At 46.4% G+C, this 20,473-nt stretch overlaps 1 protein-coding gene and 1 long non-coding RNA gene across 3 annotated transcripts in view; one reads left to right on the plus strand and one right to left on the minus strand.

Moving 5' to 3' along the window:
• The window catches only part of LOC308597276 (retinol dehydrogenase 12-like), a 28,442-nt gene extending 7,969 nt beyond the window's left edge, over positions 1–20,473 (plus strand). For both annotated transcript variants that reach the window (XM_081213111.1, XM_081213110.1), the window contains 6 exons: positions 211–329; positions 1,740–1,895; positions 15,331–15,435; positions 16,345–16,554; positions 18,657–18,846; positions 20,219–20,473. In XM_081213111.1, coding sequence (XP_081069237.1) covers positions 211–329; positions 1,740–1,895; positions 15,331–15,435; positions 16,345–16,554; positions 18,657–18,846; positions 20,219–20,321 — 883 coding nt within the window. In that variant the 3' untranslated portion in view covers positions 20,322–20,473. The remainder of the gene's footprint in view (positions 1–210; positions 330–1,739; positions 1,896–15,330; positions 15,436–16,344; positions 16,555–18,656; positions 18,847–20,218) is intronic.
• On the minus strand, positions 8,861–15,324 carry LOC308597336. Its single transcript, XR_014012890.1, has 2 exons — positions 13,780–15,324; positions 8,861–9,122 (listed from the first exon to the last, which is right to left on the minus strand). It is a non-coding gene; the product is annotated as an uncharacterized lncRNA (long non-coding RNA).

Raw genomic sequence — 20,473 nt, forward strand, 5'->3', positions numbered from 1 at the left:
CACATAATTGTAGAGTTAGGAGGGATGATGAGGGTCCTCTAGTCCAACCCCTGCAAGCAGGAATATTTTGCCCAATGTGGGGTTCAAATCCACGACCCTGACGTTAATAGTCTCATGCTCTAGCATCGGAGCTACCCAGAGGAGCAGACCAAGAGAAAACCTCTATACATACCAAAGTAACATTTACGGCTGCGCTCTCTTATGTTTTAGGAAGTGGTTTGCAGGAGGAGTATGCACATCAACAGCTCGGCTGGATGGAAAGGTGGCCGTGGTCACAGGGGCTAACACTGGCATAGGGAAGGATACTGCCAAGGACCTCGCACGAAGAGGCAAGTTGTCTGTCCATGCATCATCCACCACATGCCACTCAATCCAAATTGAGCGGGACATCTCTGAATTACAGAAGCCATCCTGTTTTTTGGTCCAGTACTCTGCTATGAGTCAGCTGGTTTGTGCCAGACCAAAAGACACTCTTTTGTTTGTTTGTTTGTTTCATGCTCTCCTGCAGATTGGCTCTCTCACACCAGAGCGCTGGACCAAAAGACACTGGCTCCCACGAGAGCACCCCTATTTTCATCAGACGGATGTTGCAGAGTATGCCACCATCAGGGTTTAAATGAATAAAGGCTGCCTTAACCATTTTTAAGTGAACAAGCAAATTTATAAGTGCCTTAACTCTTTCCTTAAACAGAGGGTTTCTGGTTCATAGGATTTATTTTCATTTTTTAAAGGAAATTCACTGAATTACATAAGCCCCCTGAAGGAGAGGAGGCATGTTTAAAAAAAAAACACTCCACAAGAGCTCTGCAATAGCAGCTGCACTTTAATATGTAAGCTGCCCTATCTGTTTTAACTATATATTTCCCCTTTGGCTCTAAAAGCATACTTGGCATACAATGTAGTTCTTAGCCACACTTCTCTGTATTCACTTTTTCTATACAATAAATAATTTTAGAAACTTCTATCATGCCACTTTCCTTAGGCTGCAACTTACACACTTACACATTGGAAGTAAGTCCAATTGAAGCAAATGGTCATTACTGCTGAGTAGACATGTCTACTGAGTACACAGTTGTTGCTTTAAAAGGCCAAACAATGTGATCCACATGTAATTCTTTACCACAGGGATGAGGAGCCAGTGGCCTTCCAGATGTTCCTGGACTTCCACTACTCCTCAGCATGGCCAGTGGTCAGGGGTGATGAGAGCTGTAGTCCAGCCCTTCTGAATGTGCCCTCATTGGTGGAATGAACATTTGACTGCGTCCCATTGGAACTGCAGTCTCTATATATTTAATTAACCATGGTTTAGCGTTATATCTGAATACAGCCATTACATTTAGGGTAAGGGGGGTGTATTTATTACTATAAATGTATGTATTCTGTCCCCTAAAATAACTTTAACCAAAGGTAATTTCCATTTTTAGAAATACATTAAAGTGTATTTTTCTTGAACATAGTAATGGTTAATTAGACAAGGGCAACTACTTCAAATGCTTGCGGTGAGCTTAAAAAAGCTGAGTATTACTCCCTTCCACAATGATTCACAATTCATTGCTGCCTATAACATCTGCTGGCAAAAGGGCTTTTACATATATTTATATTTACATATTCATATTGTAGAATTTTTATATTATTTTATATTTTGTTCCATTAAAAGAAATTAGTCTAGAAAGACAGGACCAAGTTTAGAAACAGCTTGTTTGCCTTATTCCTCTTTTCTATTAATTTCCCTTTTGAAGGTGGTCGTGTCATCCTTGCCTGCAGAGATATAGCAAAAGGGGAAGCAGCAGCCCGTGAAATTATAGCCGAAACAGGGAATCAGCAAGTTATTGTGAAAAAACTGGACCTGTCTGATAGCAAATCTATACGGGCATTTGCAGAAGATTTCCTAAAAGGTATGACTGACTAAAAGTTGGCACCTGTGTAGTTACTGGTCCTAGAGATAATCTGTGTGGAGTCAAGAGTTTCATAGGTTTTGTTTAAAATAGAGAGGTGTTTGTCTGGCTTCCCTATGTGTTCTTTAAACCAGGGATCAATAACCATTTTAGACCAGGGGGCACATTTTGAATTTTGAGAGAGTGCTGACTGCTCCAGTCACAAAATTGCTGTAATGGGGGCCATGGCTTGACACAACATGGTTGCCATGGCATAACACAAAAGAAAAGAGAGAACAGTCATTGCTGATTTTCCACCCTTACCCCACCCTTGGACTGTTACGGAAAAGCAGCAATGCGAGAGCGAGCTGCGGGTGGCTGGAAAGCAAAACAGGATGTGAATGTTTGGGACTGTACTAGGGAAACAAAGGGGCAGTCTATTCACTGTACTGAGCACCGGATGTTAGCTCAGAGTGTCATCTGACCTGTACTGGAAGTACAGGGGTGGAGTTTCTCTCTGTACTGTTGGAGTCTGATGAGAGCAGACGCGTTTCTCTGTAATGCTGCAAGGACAGAAATAAAGGCATGTAAATACATTTCTGTCTAACTCTTTCCCCTCCCTGGGGGAGGCAGGGAGAGCAGGGAAGAGTGGTGTGTTCTTCTCACGCTTGAGGAGGATCACCGATAGTGACCTAGCCTGTATCCTGCCGGGAGACGCAGACAGGGAGGTCAACAAGGAGATTAAGCCGAGTGCCTGGAGCATGGCCAGTTCCTCTGATTAGGCTTAATATCCGACATCTGGTAGCAATGCCGGTGGTTCTGATCCATTGAAATCTGCAAGAGAGGTTGATGGATCCTTCTTCATCCTCTGCACCAAGGGGAGGAAGATAAAGTCTGCGTGCAGCTGGAAGCTACACAGACGGCTGGGCATTGAGACGAAGTGAATGCCAAGCAACGGAGCCCCAAAGGTATGGAGAATTTATGGCTATGAAGTGAACGCGTTAAGAAGCAATCTTCGGTTCACTAAAGTGTCTGCGTTTGGCTGAAACCAGCACTGGCAGAGAAACAGCTGAATACTTTGCATACCTAGATAACGCTGGTATGCACAGTTGCTAAGCAACGGGAAGTCAGTGGAGTGGAAACTTACTGGCTGGGGCTGGAACACGGAGAGTGTTTTGACTATTTCGCTGTTCTGTGCAAGGACTTTTAAGCAGCTTGCGGTTTATCTGCCAGATGAGAGAAGGCAGTAAACAACCAAGAGTGACTCTTGGAATTTTACAGGCTCGAGAGTGAGAGCTGAGGCTTGGATTCAAAATGGATGCCAAGAAGGGGGGAGGCTTACCTTACCCACCTCCCCTGACTAATGACAATTATTCATCTTGGTCTATAAAGATGAAAGCCCTGCTACAGAATCAGAGGATTTTTGGGGTGATTGAGAACCCCATCCCAGCAGCGCCAACGCCAGGTTGGAATTCACAGAATGTGAAAGCCAGGACAGCTATAATTCTGTGTGTCTCGGATGACCAACTCGTGCATATCCGGAATTCAGGTAAAGCGCGAGAGATTTGGGAGATGCTGCGTAGAACACATCAGAGAGATGCTGGTTCTTCAGCGTTGCTGTATTTTGAAAAGCTGACCAATCTGAGGCTTGCGCCTGATGGAGATGTACAAGCGCATTTGACTGAGATGAAGTTCCTGCGCCAGCAGATGGCGGAACGCAATTTCCCTCTACAAGAGGAGGTCTTCTGCTTCATGATTATAAACAGCCTTAATCGGACTTATAAAACGGTTGCCAGTCAGCTTGGTTCCCTACCGGCCGTGGACCTCACCGCGGAGAGAGTGTGCGCAGTTGTTCTGAATGAACACGATCGACTTGCTGCACTGGATGTGAAGGACAGGGGGAGAGAAGCACGGGGTTCTGACTCCCCCACTGCTGTTGCTGCTGGAGAGCGTGCTGTAGCTTTGAGCGCTGTCCGATGTTACAATTGTGGACAGACTGGGCATCTTCAGCGGAACTGTAAGAAGCCACGTCAGCAGAAAGGAGCCAAGGGGAGCTCTGCAAAGCCTGAGGCGTCAGGCAAATGTCGTACCAAGTCCCAGGTGAAACCTGCAAAGGCTTTGATGTCGAAAGGAACCACACCAGAGGTGGAGAACACGTTTGTCATTGACACAGGTTGTACAAAACACATGACCCCACACAGAAGTCTGTTTTCGACGTTTAAGAAGCAAAGCTTCACTGTGAAGCAGGCCAACGGTCAGAAGCTGGAAGCGACCGGGGTTGGAACTGTGTATCTTGAGAGTCTGAACTTGACTATAGACAATGTGTACTTGGTTCCTGAGTTGAAGTTCAATCTGCTGAGTGTCTCGCAGATTGCAAAGAAAGGACTGAAACTGTCCTATGATGATGAAAGCTGCAAGATCTTCAAAGATGGAGAGCTGTATCTTTCTGCCAGAGAGAAAGATGGACTGTATTTGTTGACTTTTGATCAAAGTGATTACATGAAATGTAATCAGTTACAGATAGGTAGCCGTGTTGGTCTGCCATAGTCAAAATAAAAAAATTCCTTCCTGTAGCACCTTAATGACCAAGTAAGTTAGTTCTTGGTATAAGCTTTCGTGTGCATGCACACTTCTTCAGATACACTGAAACAGAAGTTGCCAGATCCTTCTATATAGTGAGAAGGTGGGGAGGGGTATTACTCAGAAGGGTGGTGGGAATTGGAGATTGGCAGATAGCTGAGATGAGCCTGTTGACGACTCTTAACGACTAATAGGTCTTACAGGAAAAGGCAAGGGGTGAGAAGGTGAGAAATGGCTTAGTCATGTATAATGAGATAAGAATCCAATGTCTCTGTTCAGACCAGGTCTCTCCATTGTTTTAAGTTTGGTAATGAGTTGCAATTCAGCAGCTTCTCTTTCCAGTCTATTTCTGAAATTCCTTTGTAGTAAAACAGCTACTTTGAGATCTTGTATAGAATGTCCTCGGAGATTGAAGTGTTCTCCTACTGGTTTCTCTGTTTTGTGATTCTTGATGTCAGATTTATGTCCGTTTATTCTTTGGCGTAAGGTTTGGCCTGTTTGTCCAATATAGAGAGCTGAAGGACACTGTTGGCATTTGATGGCATACACAATGTTAGACGGTGAGCAATTAAATAGTCCCGAGATGGTATGTGTGATGTTGTTGGGGCCAGTAATGGTGTTGTCCGGGTGTATGTGGCAGCAAAGTTGGCATCTGGGTTTATTGCAGGCTCTGGTGCCAATGTTCGTGTTAAGTCTGGTTGTAGTATTATTGTGGGTTAGGAGTTGTTTAAGATTGGGTGGCTGTCTGTAGGCAATGAAAGGTCTTCCTCCCAGAGCTTGAGAAAGAGAACTGTCATTGTCCAGGAGAGGTTGTAGATCTCTGATGATGCATTGAACTGTTTTAACTTGGGAGCTGTATGTGATGACTAGTGGTGTTCTGTTATTTTCTTTTTTGGGTCTGTCTTGCAGCAAGTTCTCTCTGGGTATCAGTCTGGCTCTGTTGATCTGTTGTCTAACTTCATCTGCTGGGTATTTTAGTTCTGAAAAGGTTTGCTGTAGATCTCTTAGTCCGTTGTATATAGCCAGGCACTACGTTACAGCCGCATCTGTTCCAACTCTACAGACAGAGACTCTCACCTAAGAGATCTACAGCAAACCTTTTCAGAACTCTGTAGAGACCCTTTTCATATCCCACAAAAATGCCTCTGGCATTCTTCACTCCACCTGGAGCTTCTGTTCTCACTTGAGACCCAAAAACCTTAAAATAGGCAACAGAAGGTTTTCTATGGAACAGCTTCTCAAAAGGAGAACTACCCAACTCTTTTGAGACCTTTCTTAACCACGTGTGAACATAAGACATTAACGACTCTGCCCAATATTCATGTGGCAAATGTGAACTAAGCAATTGCGCATTCATCCCCTTTTGCAATTCTTTGTTCACCCGTACACAGACACCCCTGTTCCACGCTTCCGCTGAAACAGCAACCTGGTGGTTTATCCCTTTCTCATCCAGGAACTTCTGAAAATCCTGTAACAGAAAAATTGGCTTCTCATCTGTGAAGAGACAATGTTAGCATTGTGTACATTCTCAACCTTGTCACAAAACTCCTTAAACCTCTCTAAGGCTTCTTTAGGTTTCTCTAATGTCTATACCCACACATAATGAGAGAAACAATCCACACACACAAGATAATATCTTGCATTGCCTCTAGATGGTGCTAGAGGACCAATCACATCAGCATACACCCACTGAAATGCTCTGTCGACCCTGGCCACCTTCCGGGCGCTCTTGGTCACACCTGCAAGAGATATTTCGTTAGTATCAAATGCATTACATTTCATGTAATCACTTTGATCAAAAGTCAACAAATACAGTCCATCTTTCTCTTTGGCAGAAAGATACAGCTCTCCATCTTTGAAGATCTTGCAGCTCTTATCATCATAGGACAGTCTCAGTCCTTTCTTTGCAATCTGCGACACACTCAGCAGATTGAACTTCAACTCAGGAACCAGGTACACATTGTTAATAGTCAAGTTCAGACTCTCAAGATACACAGTTCCAACCCCGGTCGCTTCCAGCTCCTGACCGTTGGCCTGCTTCACAGTGAAGCTTTGCTTCTTAAACGTCGAAAACAGACCTCTGTGTGGGGTCATGTGTTTAGTACAACCCGTGTCAATGACAAACGTGTTCTCCACCTCTGGTGTGGTTCCTTTCGACATCAAAGCCTTTGCAGGTTTCACCTGGGATTTGGTACGACTTTTGCCTGACGCCTCAGGCTTTGCAGAGCTCCCCTTGGCTCCTTTGTGCTGACATGGCTTCTTACAGTTCCGCTGAAGATGCCCAGTCTGTCCACAATTGTAACATCGGACAGCGCTCAAAGCTACAGCATGCTCCTCAGTAGCAACAGCAGTGGGGGAGTCAGAACTCCGTGTCTCTCTCCCCCTGTCCTTCACATCCAGTGCAGCAAGGCGGTCGTGTTCATTGAGGACCACCGCACACACTCTCTCCGCGGTCAGGTCGGCGGCCGGTAGGGAACCAAGCTGACTGGCAACAGTTTTGTAAGTCCGATTTAGGCTGTTGATTATCATGAAGCAAAAGACCTCTTCTTGTAGACGGAAATTGCGCTCCGCCATCTGCTGACGCAGGAACTTCATCTCAGTCAAATGCGCTTGTACATCTCCATCAGGCGCAAGCCTCAGATTGGTCAGCTTTTCAAAATACAGCAACGCTGAAGAACCAGCATCCCTCTGATGTGTTCTACGTAGCGTTTCCCAAATCTCTCGTGCGTTATCTAAACCCTGGATATGCACGAGCTGCTGATCTGAGACACACAGAATTATAGCCGTCCTGGCTTTCAGATTCTGTGAATTCCAACCTGGCGTTGGTGCTGCAGGAATGGGGTTTTCAATCACCCCAAAAAGCCTCTGATTCTGCAGCAGGGCTTTCATCTTTATAGACCAAGATGAATAATTGTCATTAGTCAGGGGAGGTTGGTAAGGTAAGCCTCCCCCCTTCTTGGCATCCATTTTGAATCCAAGCTGCAGCTTTCACTCTCTAGCCTGTAAAATCCAACAGTTGTTTTCTGCCTTCTCTTCACTTGGCAGATAAAACCGCAAGCTACATAAAATGTCCTTGCACAGAGCAGGGAGATAGTCATAACACTCTCCGTGTTCCAGCCCCTTTAGCCAGTAAGTTTCCACTGAACGTCACTTCACTGACTTAGCTTAGCAACAGTGCATACCAGCGTTATCTTAGGAATGCATGGTATTCGGCAGATTTCCTTTGCTGGCTTTTTGACTCACGCAGACACACAGCGAACCGAAGATTTTTGCTCTTTACGCGTTCACTCCACACAGCCATAAATTTTCCATACCTTGGGGCTCCGTCGCTTGGCTTTCACTCCGTCTCGATGCCCAGCACGCAGACTTATCTCCTCCCTTGGTGCAGAGGATGACGAACGATCCATCAACCTCTCATGCATATTTACGATGAATCAAAACCACCGGCAACTGCTACCAGATGTCGGATTCTCAGCCGCAGTCAGAGGTAACTGGCCATTCTCCAGGCATTCGGCTTGAGATCCTAGTTGACCTTCCCGTCTGCGTCTCCCGGCAGGATACAGGCAAGGTCATTATCGGCGATCCCACTCAGCGTGAGAGGGACACACCAACTCCTCCCTCCTCCCTGCTTCCCTCAGGGAGGGGAAAAGAGACAGACAGAAATCTATTTACATGCTTTTATTTCTGTCATTGCAGCAGTACAGAGAAACAGGTCTGCACTCTCCAGTCTCCAACAGTAGAGAGAGAAACTCCACCCCTGTACTTCCAGTACAGGTCAGATGACACTCTGAGCTAACATCCGGTGCTCAGTACAGTGAATAGACTGCCCCTTTGTTCCAATAGTACAGTCCCAAACATCAACATCCTGTTTTGCATTCCAGCAACTTGCAGTTCGCTGTCGCATTGCTGCTTTTTCCTGACATGATCTTTATTGACTGTTGCAACAGGGTGCTCCCCTCACTCGCAGGAAAGGAGGAGGACCCAGAACTAAGGTGTGTCCGCCCTTATATAGACATTTTAAATTGCCCGCCCTGGAGTCCAAGACCACCCCCCAGATACATCATACCTACATCACAGAAAAGGCGGTCTACAACAAACCTGAGTGCGTTGTTTATCTCCTGGCAAGTTACCTGATTGCATTATCTGGGTTTTGGCCACTCTTTTGTTATTATAACTACTTAATTCCTGAATCTAGGTCACAGGCTCACACCCTGTTCATATCTTGAATGTGCCCTTAAGACAGGATTTGTGAGGACAGGATTTGTGAGGAAAGAGACAATGAGAAGGTTTCTCACTTTGACCTTGCAGAGAAATATTTGAGGTCAATTTGTTCAGGACCTTGTCTATGGGGTTTCAGACGTGTGGTTTATATATACAGTTATCAAAAATTATTTATTTTATATATGACCTAAAAAATTTTATAACACTGGGAATAACCCCCACTGAACACAGAGACATCTGAAGTAGAAATGTATCTCATTATACTGGAAATTAACAATGCTGTGAATTCTTAATAAGTACTTGGACATTAGCTTCTGCATAGCAGGAGACATGCCTGAGCCTTTTTGCAAATTTCACATTTTGTATTTGCCATTTGAGGAGGGAATTATTTAACACCAACCTGCATTTATTGTGTAGTATTTACAGAAAATAACTTTTAGCAGGTACCTAGGGGGCGGGGCCCAGGCTCACCTTCGCCACAGCTTTAAGAGGCCTCATTGAGGCCTGGGACATCGCTGCTGCTGCATCGTGAGTGTCGGAGAAGGCCTCTCCCTCCTCAGGCTAATTCCATCCGGCCTAGGGGGCGGGGCCCAGGCTCACCTTCGCCACAGCCTTAAGAGGCCTCATTGGGGTCTGGGACATCGCTGCTGCTGCATCGTGAGTGTTGGAGAAGGCCTCTCCCTCCTCAGGCTAATTCCATCCGGCCTAGGGGGCAGGGCCCAGGCTCACCTTCGCCACAGCTTTAAGAGGCCTCATTGGGGTCTGGGACATCGCTGCTGCTGCATCGTGAGTGTTGGAGAAGGCCTCTCCCTCCTCAGGCTAATTCCATCCGGCCTAGGGGGCGGGGCCCAGGCTCACCTTCGCCACAGCCTTAAGAGGCCTCATTGGGGTCTGGGACATCGCTGCTGCTGCATCGTGAGTGTTGGAGAAGGCCTCTCCCTCCTCAGGCTAATTCCATCCGGCCTAGGGGGCGGGGCCCAGGCTCACCTTCGCCACAGCCTTAAGAGGCCTCATTGCGGTCTGGGACATCGCTGCTGCTGCATCGTGAGTGTCGGAGAAGGCCTCTCCCTCCTCAGGCTAATTCCATCCGGCCTAGGGGGCGGGGCCCAGGCTCACCTTCGCCACAGCCTTAAGAGGCCTCATTGGGGTCTGGGACATCGCTGCTGCTGCATCGTGAGTGTTGGAGAAGGCCTCTCCCTCCTCAGGCTAATTCCATCCAGCCTAGGGGGCGGGGCCCAGGCTCACCTTCGCCACAGCCTTAAGAGGCCTCATTGAGGCCTGGGACATCGCTGCTGCTGCATCGTGAGTGTTGGAGAAGGCCTCTCCCTCCTCAGGCTAATTCCATCCGGCCTAGGGGGCGGGGCCCAGGCTCACCTTCGCCACAGCTTTAAGAGGCCTCATTGAGGCCTGGGACATCGCTGCTGCTGCATCGTGAGTGTTGGAGAAGGCCTCTCCCTCCTCAGGCTAATTCCATCCAGCCTAGGGGGCGGGGCCCAGGCTCACCTTCGCCACAGCCTTAAGAGGCCTCATTGAGGCCTGGGACATCGCTGCTGCTGCATCGTGAGTGTCGGAGAAGGCCTCTCCCTCCTCAGGCTAATTCCATCTGGCCTAGGGGGCGGGGCCCAGGCTCACCTCCGTAATAGCTTTAAGGACACTGGTGCTCCTGCAGCAAATGTTAAAGATGTTTATATATATTTTAAGGTGTTTTAAAGGTGTTTTTATTGTTTACTTTGTTGTACCACCGTGAATGGTGGTTTTTATCTATGTATTTTTGTTTGTTCTGTCTTGTTTTGTTTTTGGGGTTGGACATTGAGTGGGGTGGGGATTGGTTTTGTTTGTGCATAATTGTTTTTGGTTGTTTTGTTTTCTATTTTGTAAATGGAGGTTAGTATGAGGCTTGGGATTGCTACCGTGGAGGGGCGAGGGAGGTATGGCGGTGGGGGCAGATGTTATAGGCGAAGGGGATCGAGATACGGATATGCTCGTACCCCTTCCAATCTGCGCCCCATCCCGAGAGACGAGGGTAGGGTGAGCAAGGATTACTCACCTCCTTCACTGGTGTTGTGCAATGCCAGGTCTATAGGCAACAAAACCGCTACCCTGCGAGATTTCTTTATCTCGCAGGGAGTCGACCTGGCTTGTGTGACGGAGACGTGGGTGCGCGAAGGGGTAACTGTTACCTTACGAGAGATGGCGCCCCCGGGTTTCTCCGTCCTCCACCAGTCACAGACTGTGGGCCGGGGGGGAGGGGTGGCAGTATTAATCCGGGAAGATTGTTCTTTCAGGGCTCTACCATCGCCATCGATCCCCGGCATTGAATGTGTTGGCCTAGTGTGGGGCTCCGAGGAGAGCTTGGCTGTCTGGCTGGTGTACCGGCCACCTAGCGCACCAGCAGCCACCCTGTCAGGCCTGCTGGAGGCGGTGGCCAGCTGGGCCTTGGAGTTCCCTAACCTATTGGTATTGGGAGACTTCAACTTCCACGCTGATGCCACTCCCTCCTCACAGGCTCTGGACCTGGTGTCTTCCATGGCGACACTAGGGCTCTCCCAGTTTGTTTCGGGCCCCACACATCAAGCAGGCCACACGCTGGATTTGATCTTTGGCGCCGGTATAGATGTGATCATGTCTCCTTCGATGAAGGTGCCATGGTCTGATCACTACGCTCTGAAAGCCAGGATTGACTTTCCACCCCCACCCTGCTTAGGTGGCGAGCCGATTTGGGCTCGCCCGCAGAGGCTGATGGACCCTGATAGATTCCGTCAAGCCTTGCGGGACCTTGCTCCCCCTGGCGACTCATTGACTGAGCTTGTTGAGGGCTGGAATACCCAGCTCCTGGCAGCCATCGATGAGATCGCACCTAAGCGCCCTCCGCGACCCCGTAGAAACCGGGCTCCCTGGTTTACCGAGGAGCTTCGGAAAATGAAGCGGGACCTCAGACGGCTAGAGCGAGTATGGCGGGGTGCCCGTGAAGGAGCCTCAAGAACATCTTATAGGGTTTTTATGAAAACCTATGAGATGGCAGTGAAGGCCGCTAAGAAGTCTTACTTCTCGGCCTCCATTGCATCTGCTAGCTCTCGCCCGGCGCAATTATTTAGTATAATTCGGTCTTTAACGTCCCTTGAAGGACAGCCAAATTTAAATAACAATCTGACACACAGCTGTGAGGCATTTGCGAGCTTTTTTGCGGAGAAGGTCCTGTTGCTCCGCCATGACCTCCCTGCCAATTTGGATACAATAAAGGAACTGGAGGCCCCTCGACTGTCCTCGGGTCCAGTATTGGACCACTTTGACCGGATATCTCCAGGCAATGTGGACAGATTCCTCCAAGCTGGAAAGCCCACCACCTGTCCTCTTGACCCGTGCCCGTCATGGCTGATTAGAGCGTGTCCAGACGAGGTGCGGGCCCCCCTGGGAGATATCATCAATTTGTCCCTTGGCACTGGGATATTCCCAGGGGAACTGAAGGAGGCGGTGGTGCGTCCGCTCTTAAAGAAAACATCATTAGACCCCTCAGATCTATCCAATTACCGCCCGGTCTTGAATCTTCCATTCCTGGGTAAGGTGATTGAGAGAGTGGTTGCTGAACAGCTTGGTAGGTTTCTGGATGAAACATCTGCTTTGGATCCATTCCAGTCCGACTTCCGCACTGGTCATGGGACCGAGACGGCTCTCGTCGCCCTAACAGATTATCTCTGCAGGCAGCTGGATAGAGGCGGGTTGGGGCTGCTGATTCTTCTAGATCTGTCAGCAGCCTTTGACATGGTCGATCACGAACTCCTGGACCACCGCCTTGCCGACGTGGGGATCCAAGGCACAGTCCTTCAATGGCTGTGCTCGTTTCTCTCTGGTCGGGGACAGAGGGTGGCGCTTGGGGGGGAATTGTCATCGCGCCACTCCTTGGTGTGTGGAGTGCCTCAGGGTGCGATTCTCTCCCCAATGCTTTTTAACATCTTTATGCGCCCCCTCGCCCAGCTTGTCCGGAGTTTGGGGTTGGGTTGCCATCAGTATGCTGATGACACCCAACTCTATCTGTTGATGGATGGCCATCCTGACTCGGCCCCAGACACACTGACCAGATGTCTGGAAGCTGTGGCTGGATGGTTACGTGGGAGCCGGTTGAAGTTAAATCCTTCGAAGACAGAGGTCCTCTGGCTGGGGCGGGACGATATGGGATCGAGGCGGCAACGCCCATCTCTTGCGGGGGTGCAATTAGTGCCAGCACCGTCCGTTAAGAGTTTGGGTGTAATCTTCGATACCTCCCTCTCTATGGAGGCGCAGATTACAGCTATAACAAAGGCGGCATTTTTTCATCTCCGCCAAGCTAAGCAGTTGGCCCCTTATCTCTCTCGCCCTGACCTAGCCACTGTGATCCATGCAACGGTCACCTCCAGACTGGATTATTGTAACTCACTCTACGTGGGGCTGCCCTTGAGACTGACCCAGAAAGTCCAGCGGGTGCAGAATGCCGCGGCGAGACTCCTTATGGGGTCTTCGCTGCGAGATCACATTCATCCGGTACTATACCAGCTGCACTGGCTCCCGGTGGAGTACAGGATCAGGTTTAAGGTGCTGGTTTTAACCTTTAAAGCCCTATACGGCCTAGGACCCTCGTACCTACGGGACCGCCTCTCCTGGTATGTCCCACAGAGAAACCTACGGTCTGCAAATAATAACATCCTCAAGGTCCCAGGCCTCAGAGAGGTTAGGCTGGCCTCAACTAGAGCCAGGGCCTTCTCGGCTGCGGCTCCAATCTGGTGGAATGCTCTGTCACAAGAGACTAGGGCCCTGCGGGACCTGACATCTTTCCGCAGGGCCTGCAAGACAGAGTTGTTCCGCCAGGCCTTTGGTCAGGGCGCAGCCTGACTCCCTCCTCTGGCAACCTGCACAGAATTTTGCTTAATTGGTTGCCATCAATTTGATGTAATTAATTTTTATAATGAAATATTTTTAGATTGTGTGACTATTTGACTGTTTGATTATTTGATTGTTGTTAGCTGCCCTGAGCCCGGCTTCAGCTGGGGAGGGCGGGATATAAATAAAATTTATTATTATTATTATTATTATTATTATTATTATTATTATTATTTATTATTATTATTATTACCTAATCTTGAATGAGTCCACAACAGAAAAGAGGCATCCTGGTTGCTAGGGAAAAAGAAGTTCAACCTATGGAGATTCCAAGAACTGCTAGAAAATAAGACAGAAGCAGGAAAAGTACAGTAAAGGGGAGGGGTAAACAGAAACTTTTAATGACCTCAGGGATTTCTATTGCCTGGTGTCCAAACAACTTCCTTTACAGTCACCACATTGACTTCACTAATTGGCCTAAAAACACTGGCAGGTGGGAGCAGCTAAGCTCATTCATTTCACAGAAATCACTTAGAAGGGAGTCTGCACATTTTGCTTCATAACTTTCCTTCTAAGAGGGCTAGAGACTTAATTTTTTAAATAGAAGCTTAGAGTCTAGGGAACCTGCCTGAGGGCACCAAAGAAGGCCTTGTGCCTGCTTGGCGATCTCCACTTTAAACCTTCCATGACAATGTTCTTGCATGTAAGAGTAGCTAACCTTTTGCTTGGAAGCTTTCCCTTGAACCTTTCTGGCACTTTGAAGCAGGAGATGGATCATTCCACAGCTTCCATTTGAATTTTGAGATGTCTTATATAAAACACCTGGCAATGTTAACTGTCAGAGACATGGTAGATGGACCTTAGGTTTGACCCAGAATAGCTATTCTTATAATCTGTCTCATTGCACTCTTGGGCACTCTTACTTGTAGGTCTGATTAAAAGGATGATATGCTTTTGAGTAAACACGTTTAAGCATGTATGCTACATTTTGCCTGAAAGGGTAATAATATATATGTGTGTGTAGGAATGACTGTTCAGCTCCTTAGATATAATAAACCCTGTTAATGATAGTAGTGTTCTATCCAAAACATGTGTCACTCAGAATGGACACAGGGTATATTATATAGCTAACAATAAAGGTTTAGAGATAATTGTTAAATAAATAATAGTCCATGAAGTTGGACTACTACAATTGCCAAAACCCATTCAAAATGGGTATGTATGCACTTGAGCAATAAGGATACATATAATGTTCAATGGAAATTACTCTAAGGTAATAGCCCATTCATATAATCCATTTCTTTCCCACTAGTGCTTCCATTTATTTATTTATCCTGTCACATGGCCCAACAGGTGGGGGTATCTCACTATTTACCTAAACTAGTAGGAGATCTTGGCAAGAACCATCAACCCTCTGTCTGATAGAAGTTTAAATTCCCTCCACCTGTCGGTCCCGTTGGTTAAACTGTAAAGTTTTTCTGTAGACTGAGTAACACAGTCTAATATTTCCTCACTTAGTATTTGCTAATTATTTTAATCAATTTACTATACTGTACTTCCTTGTTCCCAACATATATATTCACAGTAACCTTAAATCATAGAATTGTAGAGTTCAAAGGGATCATGGGGGTCATCTAGTCCAACCCCTGGAAAGCAGGAATGTCAAATAAAGCGTCCATGACAGATAGGTGGCCATGTAACCAAATGCTAGTTATGATAAGAGCCTTGCTCCTTAAAACATCTCAGTCTTCTTGTCTTTGGTATTTTCTGCTTAATACCCAATCTCGGCCATTATTTCCTGTAGAGGAGAAGAAGCTCCATATCCTCATTAACAATGCAGGGGTGATGATGGTTCCCTATTCCAAGACTGCTGATGGTTTTGAAATGCATATTGGAGTCAATCACCTTGGTAAGATCAAGAGACATCGATGTGATAAATGGATATATTACCTGGCTTCTCTTTGCCTTTGCTTATCTTCCCTGCTCTTTCCCCCAGATTTCACAGATTATTCCTGTATTTGTAAACCTGAGTTTATACAGGAAAAGCATAGAGACAGGCGTTGTTGAGGGTAACACCATGAGGATTACACAAATTAAATTTGAACGCAAAAAGTTATAGACACACTGTAAACTCCAGTATGGACAGGCCCCAAGTCACAGTCCCCTGGAGATTTAATTAAATTATTTATACTGTGCCCATCTTGGTTGAATTTCATATATTCATTTGAACCAGCCAATTTTTTTGGTTATCTATTTCTAGTTGATTTATAGTACAGTAAAATTAATGTCATTTTGTTTGATTTAAAAAAAAACCACAAAGTGTTTATATTATTGTGAGTACTATTTTTGTTCTAAAGGTTAGTTTTACATTATACATATGTGTGCCCATAAGCTCTAGAAAAAGGTAAAGGTAAAGGACCCCTGACAGTTACTGTAAGTCCAGTCGCAGACGACTTTGGGGTTGCGGCGCTCATCTCACTTTACAGGCCAAGGGAGCGGCGTTTGTCTGCACTGCAGACAGTTTTTCCGGGTCATGTGGCCAGCATGACTAAGCCGCTTCTGGCAAAACCAGAGCAGCGCACGGAAATGCTGTTTACCTTCCTGCCGGAGCGGTACCTATTTATCTATTTGCACTTTGACGTGCCTTTGAACTGCTAGGTTGGCAGAAGCAGGGACCGAGCAACGGGAGCTCACCCTGTTGCGGGGATTTGAACTGCCGACCTTCTGATCGGCAAGCCCAAGGCTCAGTAGTTTACACCACAGCGTCAGCCACGTTCCTAAGCTCTAGTAAATAATTGTAAATCTCCTCTCCCTTTAGGGCATTTTCTCTTAACATTCCTGCTGCTGGACCGTTTGAAAGAGTCAGCCCCAGCTCGGATAGTGAATGTGTCTTCGCTGCTCCATGCTTTTTGGCGGATAAACTTCAAGAACCTGCAGGGAGAGAAATACTACAATGAGTTCCTGGCATACTGTCAAAGCAAACTGGCTAATGTTCTGTTTACCAGGGAGCTGGCTCGTAAATTGCAAGGTGAGCTTTAAGAATGAAATGCTAATGGCGCACAACCACTCATATGTACGTATATAATAGGGTTGCCCATAGCCAAAGCCTGGATGTGAGAGGAAGGGGGAAGTCACAGATTACTGAAAGGTTGCACGCATGAGAGACACCCCAATCTCCAAGTGGTGAGAGACTCTAGGGATACCAGCACTTACACAATGTTCAGCTTTCTTGGAATGAGGTCAGTGGAGACTGTGGTGTCTTTAAGATATATGGTTTTATTTACACATACATACGATCTCAGCATATGATGGAGGGACTCATAGCATTAGCACACCATAGATCTTGCTTCCTCATTTATTTGCTGGGAGCCCCAAAGTCCAGCACAGAGGTAAACATGTCTCTCTCCCAGGCGCTGCAGCATCTCCCCACTTCCCCTCTCACTCGCAAGCAACTTTCCAACTCTCAGCTCCTTTGTTGTCCTTTTGCTTCTTTGTCACCTAGATGCAGCTAATTTCAACATAGCTCATTCCTTTGAAGTGAAGCAGAGCACTACAGCAGTGGCGTAGCGTGGGGGGTGCAGGGGGGGCCGGCCGCACCGGGCGCAACATCTGGGGGTTAGGGTTAGGGGGCGCAAATCCATGGGTTAGGGGGCGCAAATCCACAGGTTAGGGGGCGCAAATTACTTGCCTTGCCCCGGGTGCTGACAACCCACGTTACGCCACTGCACTACAGTGGCTGTCTGGTCTTTGAATTCAAAGAGCTTGCCTGACTGGCTCCCAACCTCCCCCAATCTCGTAACCATAGCTGGGTTGAAATTTAATGGAAGCATCAGAATGAAATGACTCTGCATTTAAAATTCCTTATGGGAAAGCTATTAAAAGTATGATTTGGAGTTGTGGGTAGAGAAAAGGTTAGGCATCACCACACCACTTCTATGTTTCTCACTGCTCCCAATGAGGAATTTTAAATATTGCACATTGAAAGGGGCCATTGGGCTAACCTGACATGCATTTTGTAGGCGTTGGATGTCTAAATTGTCCTAATATTGTATCTTGCCCATGCCATTGCCAGTGGCTTCTAATGTTATCTAAATTAAGGGTTTTCAGTGATTTATGAATCCACTTTCCACAGTCTCAAATGCTTCTTTATCCCCAAGGATGTTTCAGCCAAGCCATCTCACTGCTGTCTTTCCTCTCAGTTCAAACTCAAACTGGTTCCGAAGTGCTTATTTGCTCCCTATGGCAAGCTCTGATAAGTGTTGCTAGTTCCCAAACTGTGCTGGGCATTGCACTTCAAGACTGCAGGGAGAGAGGGAGATCCCCAGCCATCAAGACAGATTAACATTCTGTTCATTCCACACACACCCCCAATATGTAAACCATTCATTTAGTATGCTATAACAGATTTCAATTTAAGAGATGTTAACTTTTTGCTTGCTTATAATTGTTTATAAATTTATAATTGTTTATAAATGTCTTGTTTATAATTTTTGTGTGTTTTTAAAATGGCTTTGTTAAACCCTCGATACTAATTGAGTGCTGCACAAGGTTCTGTGCATTTCAATGGTATTGTGTTGGTGCTGACCTTTAAAGCCCTAAACGGCCTCGGTCCAGTATATCTGAAGGAGCGTCTCCTCCCCCATCGTTCTGCCCGGACACTGAGGTCCAGCTCCGAGGGCCTTCTGGCGGTTCCCTCACTGCGAGAGGCCAAGTTACAGGGAACCAGGCAGAGGGCCTTCTCGGTTGTGGCGCCCGCCCTGTGGAACGCCCTCCCATCAAATGTCAAAGCGATAAACATCTACCTGACATTCAGAAGACATCTGAAGGCAGCCCTGTTCAGGGAAGTTTTTAATATGTGACATTTTAGTGTATCTTTCATCTTTGTTGGAAGCCGCCCAGAGTGGCTGGGGAAATCCAGCCAGATGGGCAGGGTACAAATAAATTATTATTATTATTATTATTATTATTATTATTATTATTATTATTATTATTATTTAGTGTGCATTACAGTGAAAAGGGTGGTCCAATACTAGCTGCCTTACAGGGTACATGGGAACAATATTACTCCTTTCTTTTTGAACCTTTGGATTCATATATTTTGGTTGATGTTTCTGCTTTATGTTTTTCTAGGCACTGGAGTTACTGTCAATGCTTTACATCCTGGTGTGGTTGATTCTGAATTGGCGCGTTACTCATATTCGTTAGGAATTTGTAAAGCGCTGTTTCTCTTCACGTTTAAGACACCAAAAGAAGGAGCCCAGACCAGTATTTACAGTGCAGTGGCAAAGGAACTGGAGTCAGTGAGTGGGCAATATTTCAGGTGGGTCTGGGATTGTGATTTGCAGTTGGAATACAGACATCTGGATTCAGCACATCTGGATAAAGTTTTCTGTGGTAATGCTCAGAGGTGCCCACATCAGACCCAGAAGGCAATATTAAAATGGCACACTGCACATTAAAAGAAAGAGATCATATGCAATAGCTCTAACTTAAAAATAGCCGTGTGGACATGGGTTGTGAGAAGTCTTTGCCTCTGGTACAGCAGACACAGTGCAATTGCTCCTTTGAACTATTAAAGGTAAAGGTAAAGGACCCTTGACAGTTAAGTCTAGTCATGAACGACTCTGGGGTTTTGATGCTCATCTCACTTTACTGGCCGAGGGAGCCGACATTTGTCCGCAGACAGTTTTTCTGGATCATGTGGCCAGCATGACTAAGCCGCTGCTGGCGAAACCAGAGCAGTGCACAGAAACGCCATTTACCTTCCCTGCCGGAGCAGTACCTATTTATCTACTTGCACTTTGATGTGCTTTCGAACTGCCAGGTTGGCAGGAGCTGGGACCGAGCAACGCGGGGATTTGTCCTAGGCCCTAGGCTCAGTGGTTTAGACCACAGCGCCACCAGCATCCCATCTTCGAACTATACAGAAGCTATACAGAAATAACAAAGCTATTATCAGGAACATCCAGACAGAAGAAACGCCCTTTTCATACATAGTCAATTGGGGGGGGGGTGTCATATACCAAAATTTGCCCCTTACCTTTTCAACAGTGGACAGGACAGCTTCTTTATCTTGTGAACTGCCCTGAGTTTTTCGGATGAAGGGCAGTATATAAATTTAATAAACAACACCAACAATAATTCATTATTATTTGTTGTAACTTGAGAAATGACAAGCAGTTTGCTGTCAGTGGACTGGCCACTAATTCCTTCACTCTCAAATGATTCAGATGCAGCTTCAGTTTGGGGGGGGGGGGAGCTGCAACAAAGCCATAGTGTCTTCTTATCGGCAACCACCATGTTTTGTGGCAACTGTCTCAGCCACCAATGACTGCAAAAATTAGGCAATGTGCAGTAGACAGTGCCCCATACAAAAACAATGAAAACATCCCCTTTGTTCAGGAGTTTGAATTTGCTCTGATGTGATCACTCAGTTAATAGGTTTGGCTACTCCTCATCTTGCTTGTCAACCCTATTGAATTGTCTGAGACTTACTTCTCAGTAAACATGTATAGGATTGTGCTGCTGGGGTAACCTTAGCCCACTGTTGTCCATAAACCCAATTTGCTATCATATTGATTTGGGAAATACGCTCAATGTTTAATCAGAATTCTGATTCTTTGATGGTTTTGAATGGCTTAACAAATGATTAACAAAGTGCCTAATGAATATTTATTTTTTTCTTTCTACAGTGACTGTAGATCAGCCTGGGTTGCTCCTCAGGCTCGTAACAAAGAGACCGCAAAAAAGCTCTGGCAAGTCAGCTGTGAGCTGATGGGCATCCAGTGGGAGTGAACTGGGGTGGGTCTGTGGTTGACATTCGTAGACAGAATGTGAATGCAACCAGAAAGAAATAAACTATCCTTATCTTCTCATGTGTAGATGTCAGTGTCTAGCAGGCACTTTATAAACATAGATTGTATATTAATAAAATATGTTCTAATCAA

Source organism: Podarcis bocagei, assembly GCF_964188305.1.
Source record: "Podarcis bocagei genome assembly, chromosome: 1".
NCBI lineage: Eukaryota > Metazoa > Chordata > Lepidosauria > Squamata > Lacertidae > Podarcis > Podarcis bocagei.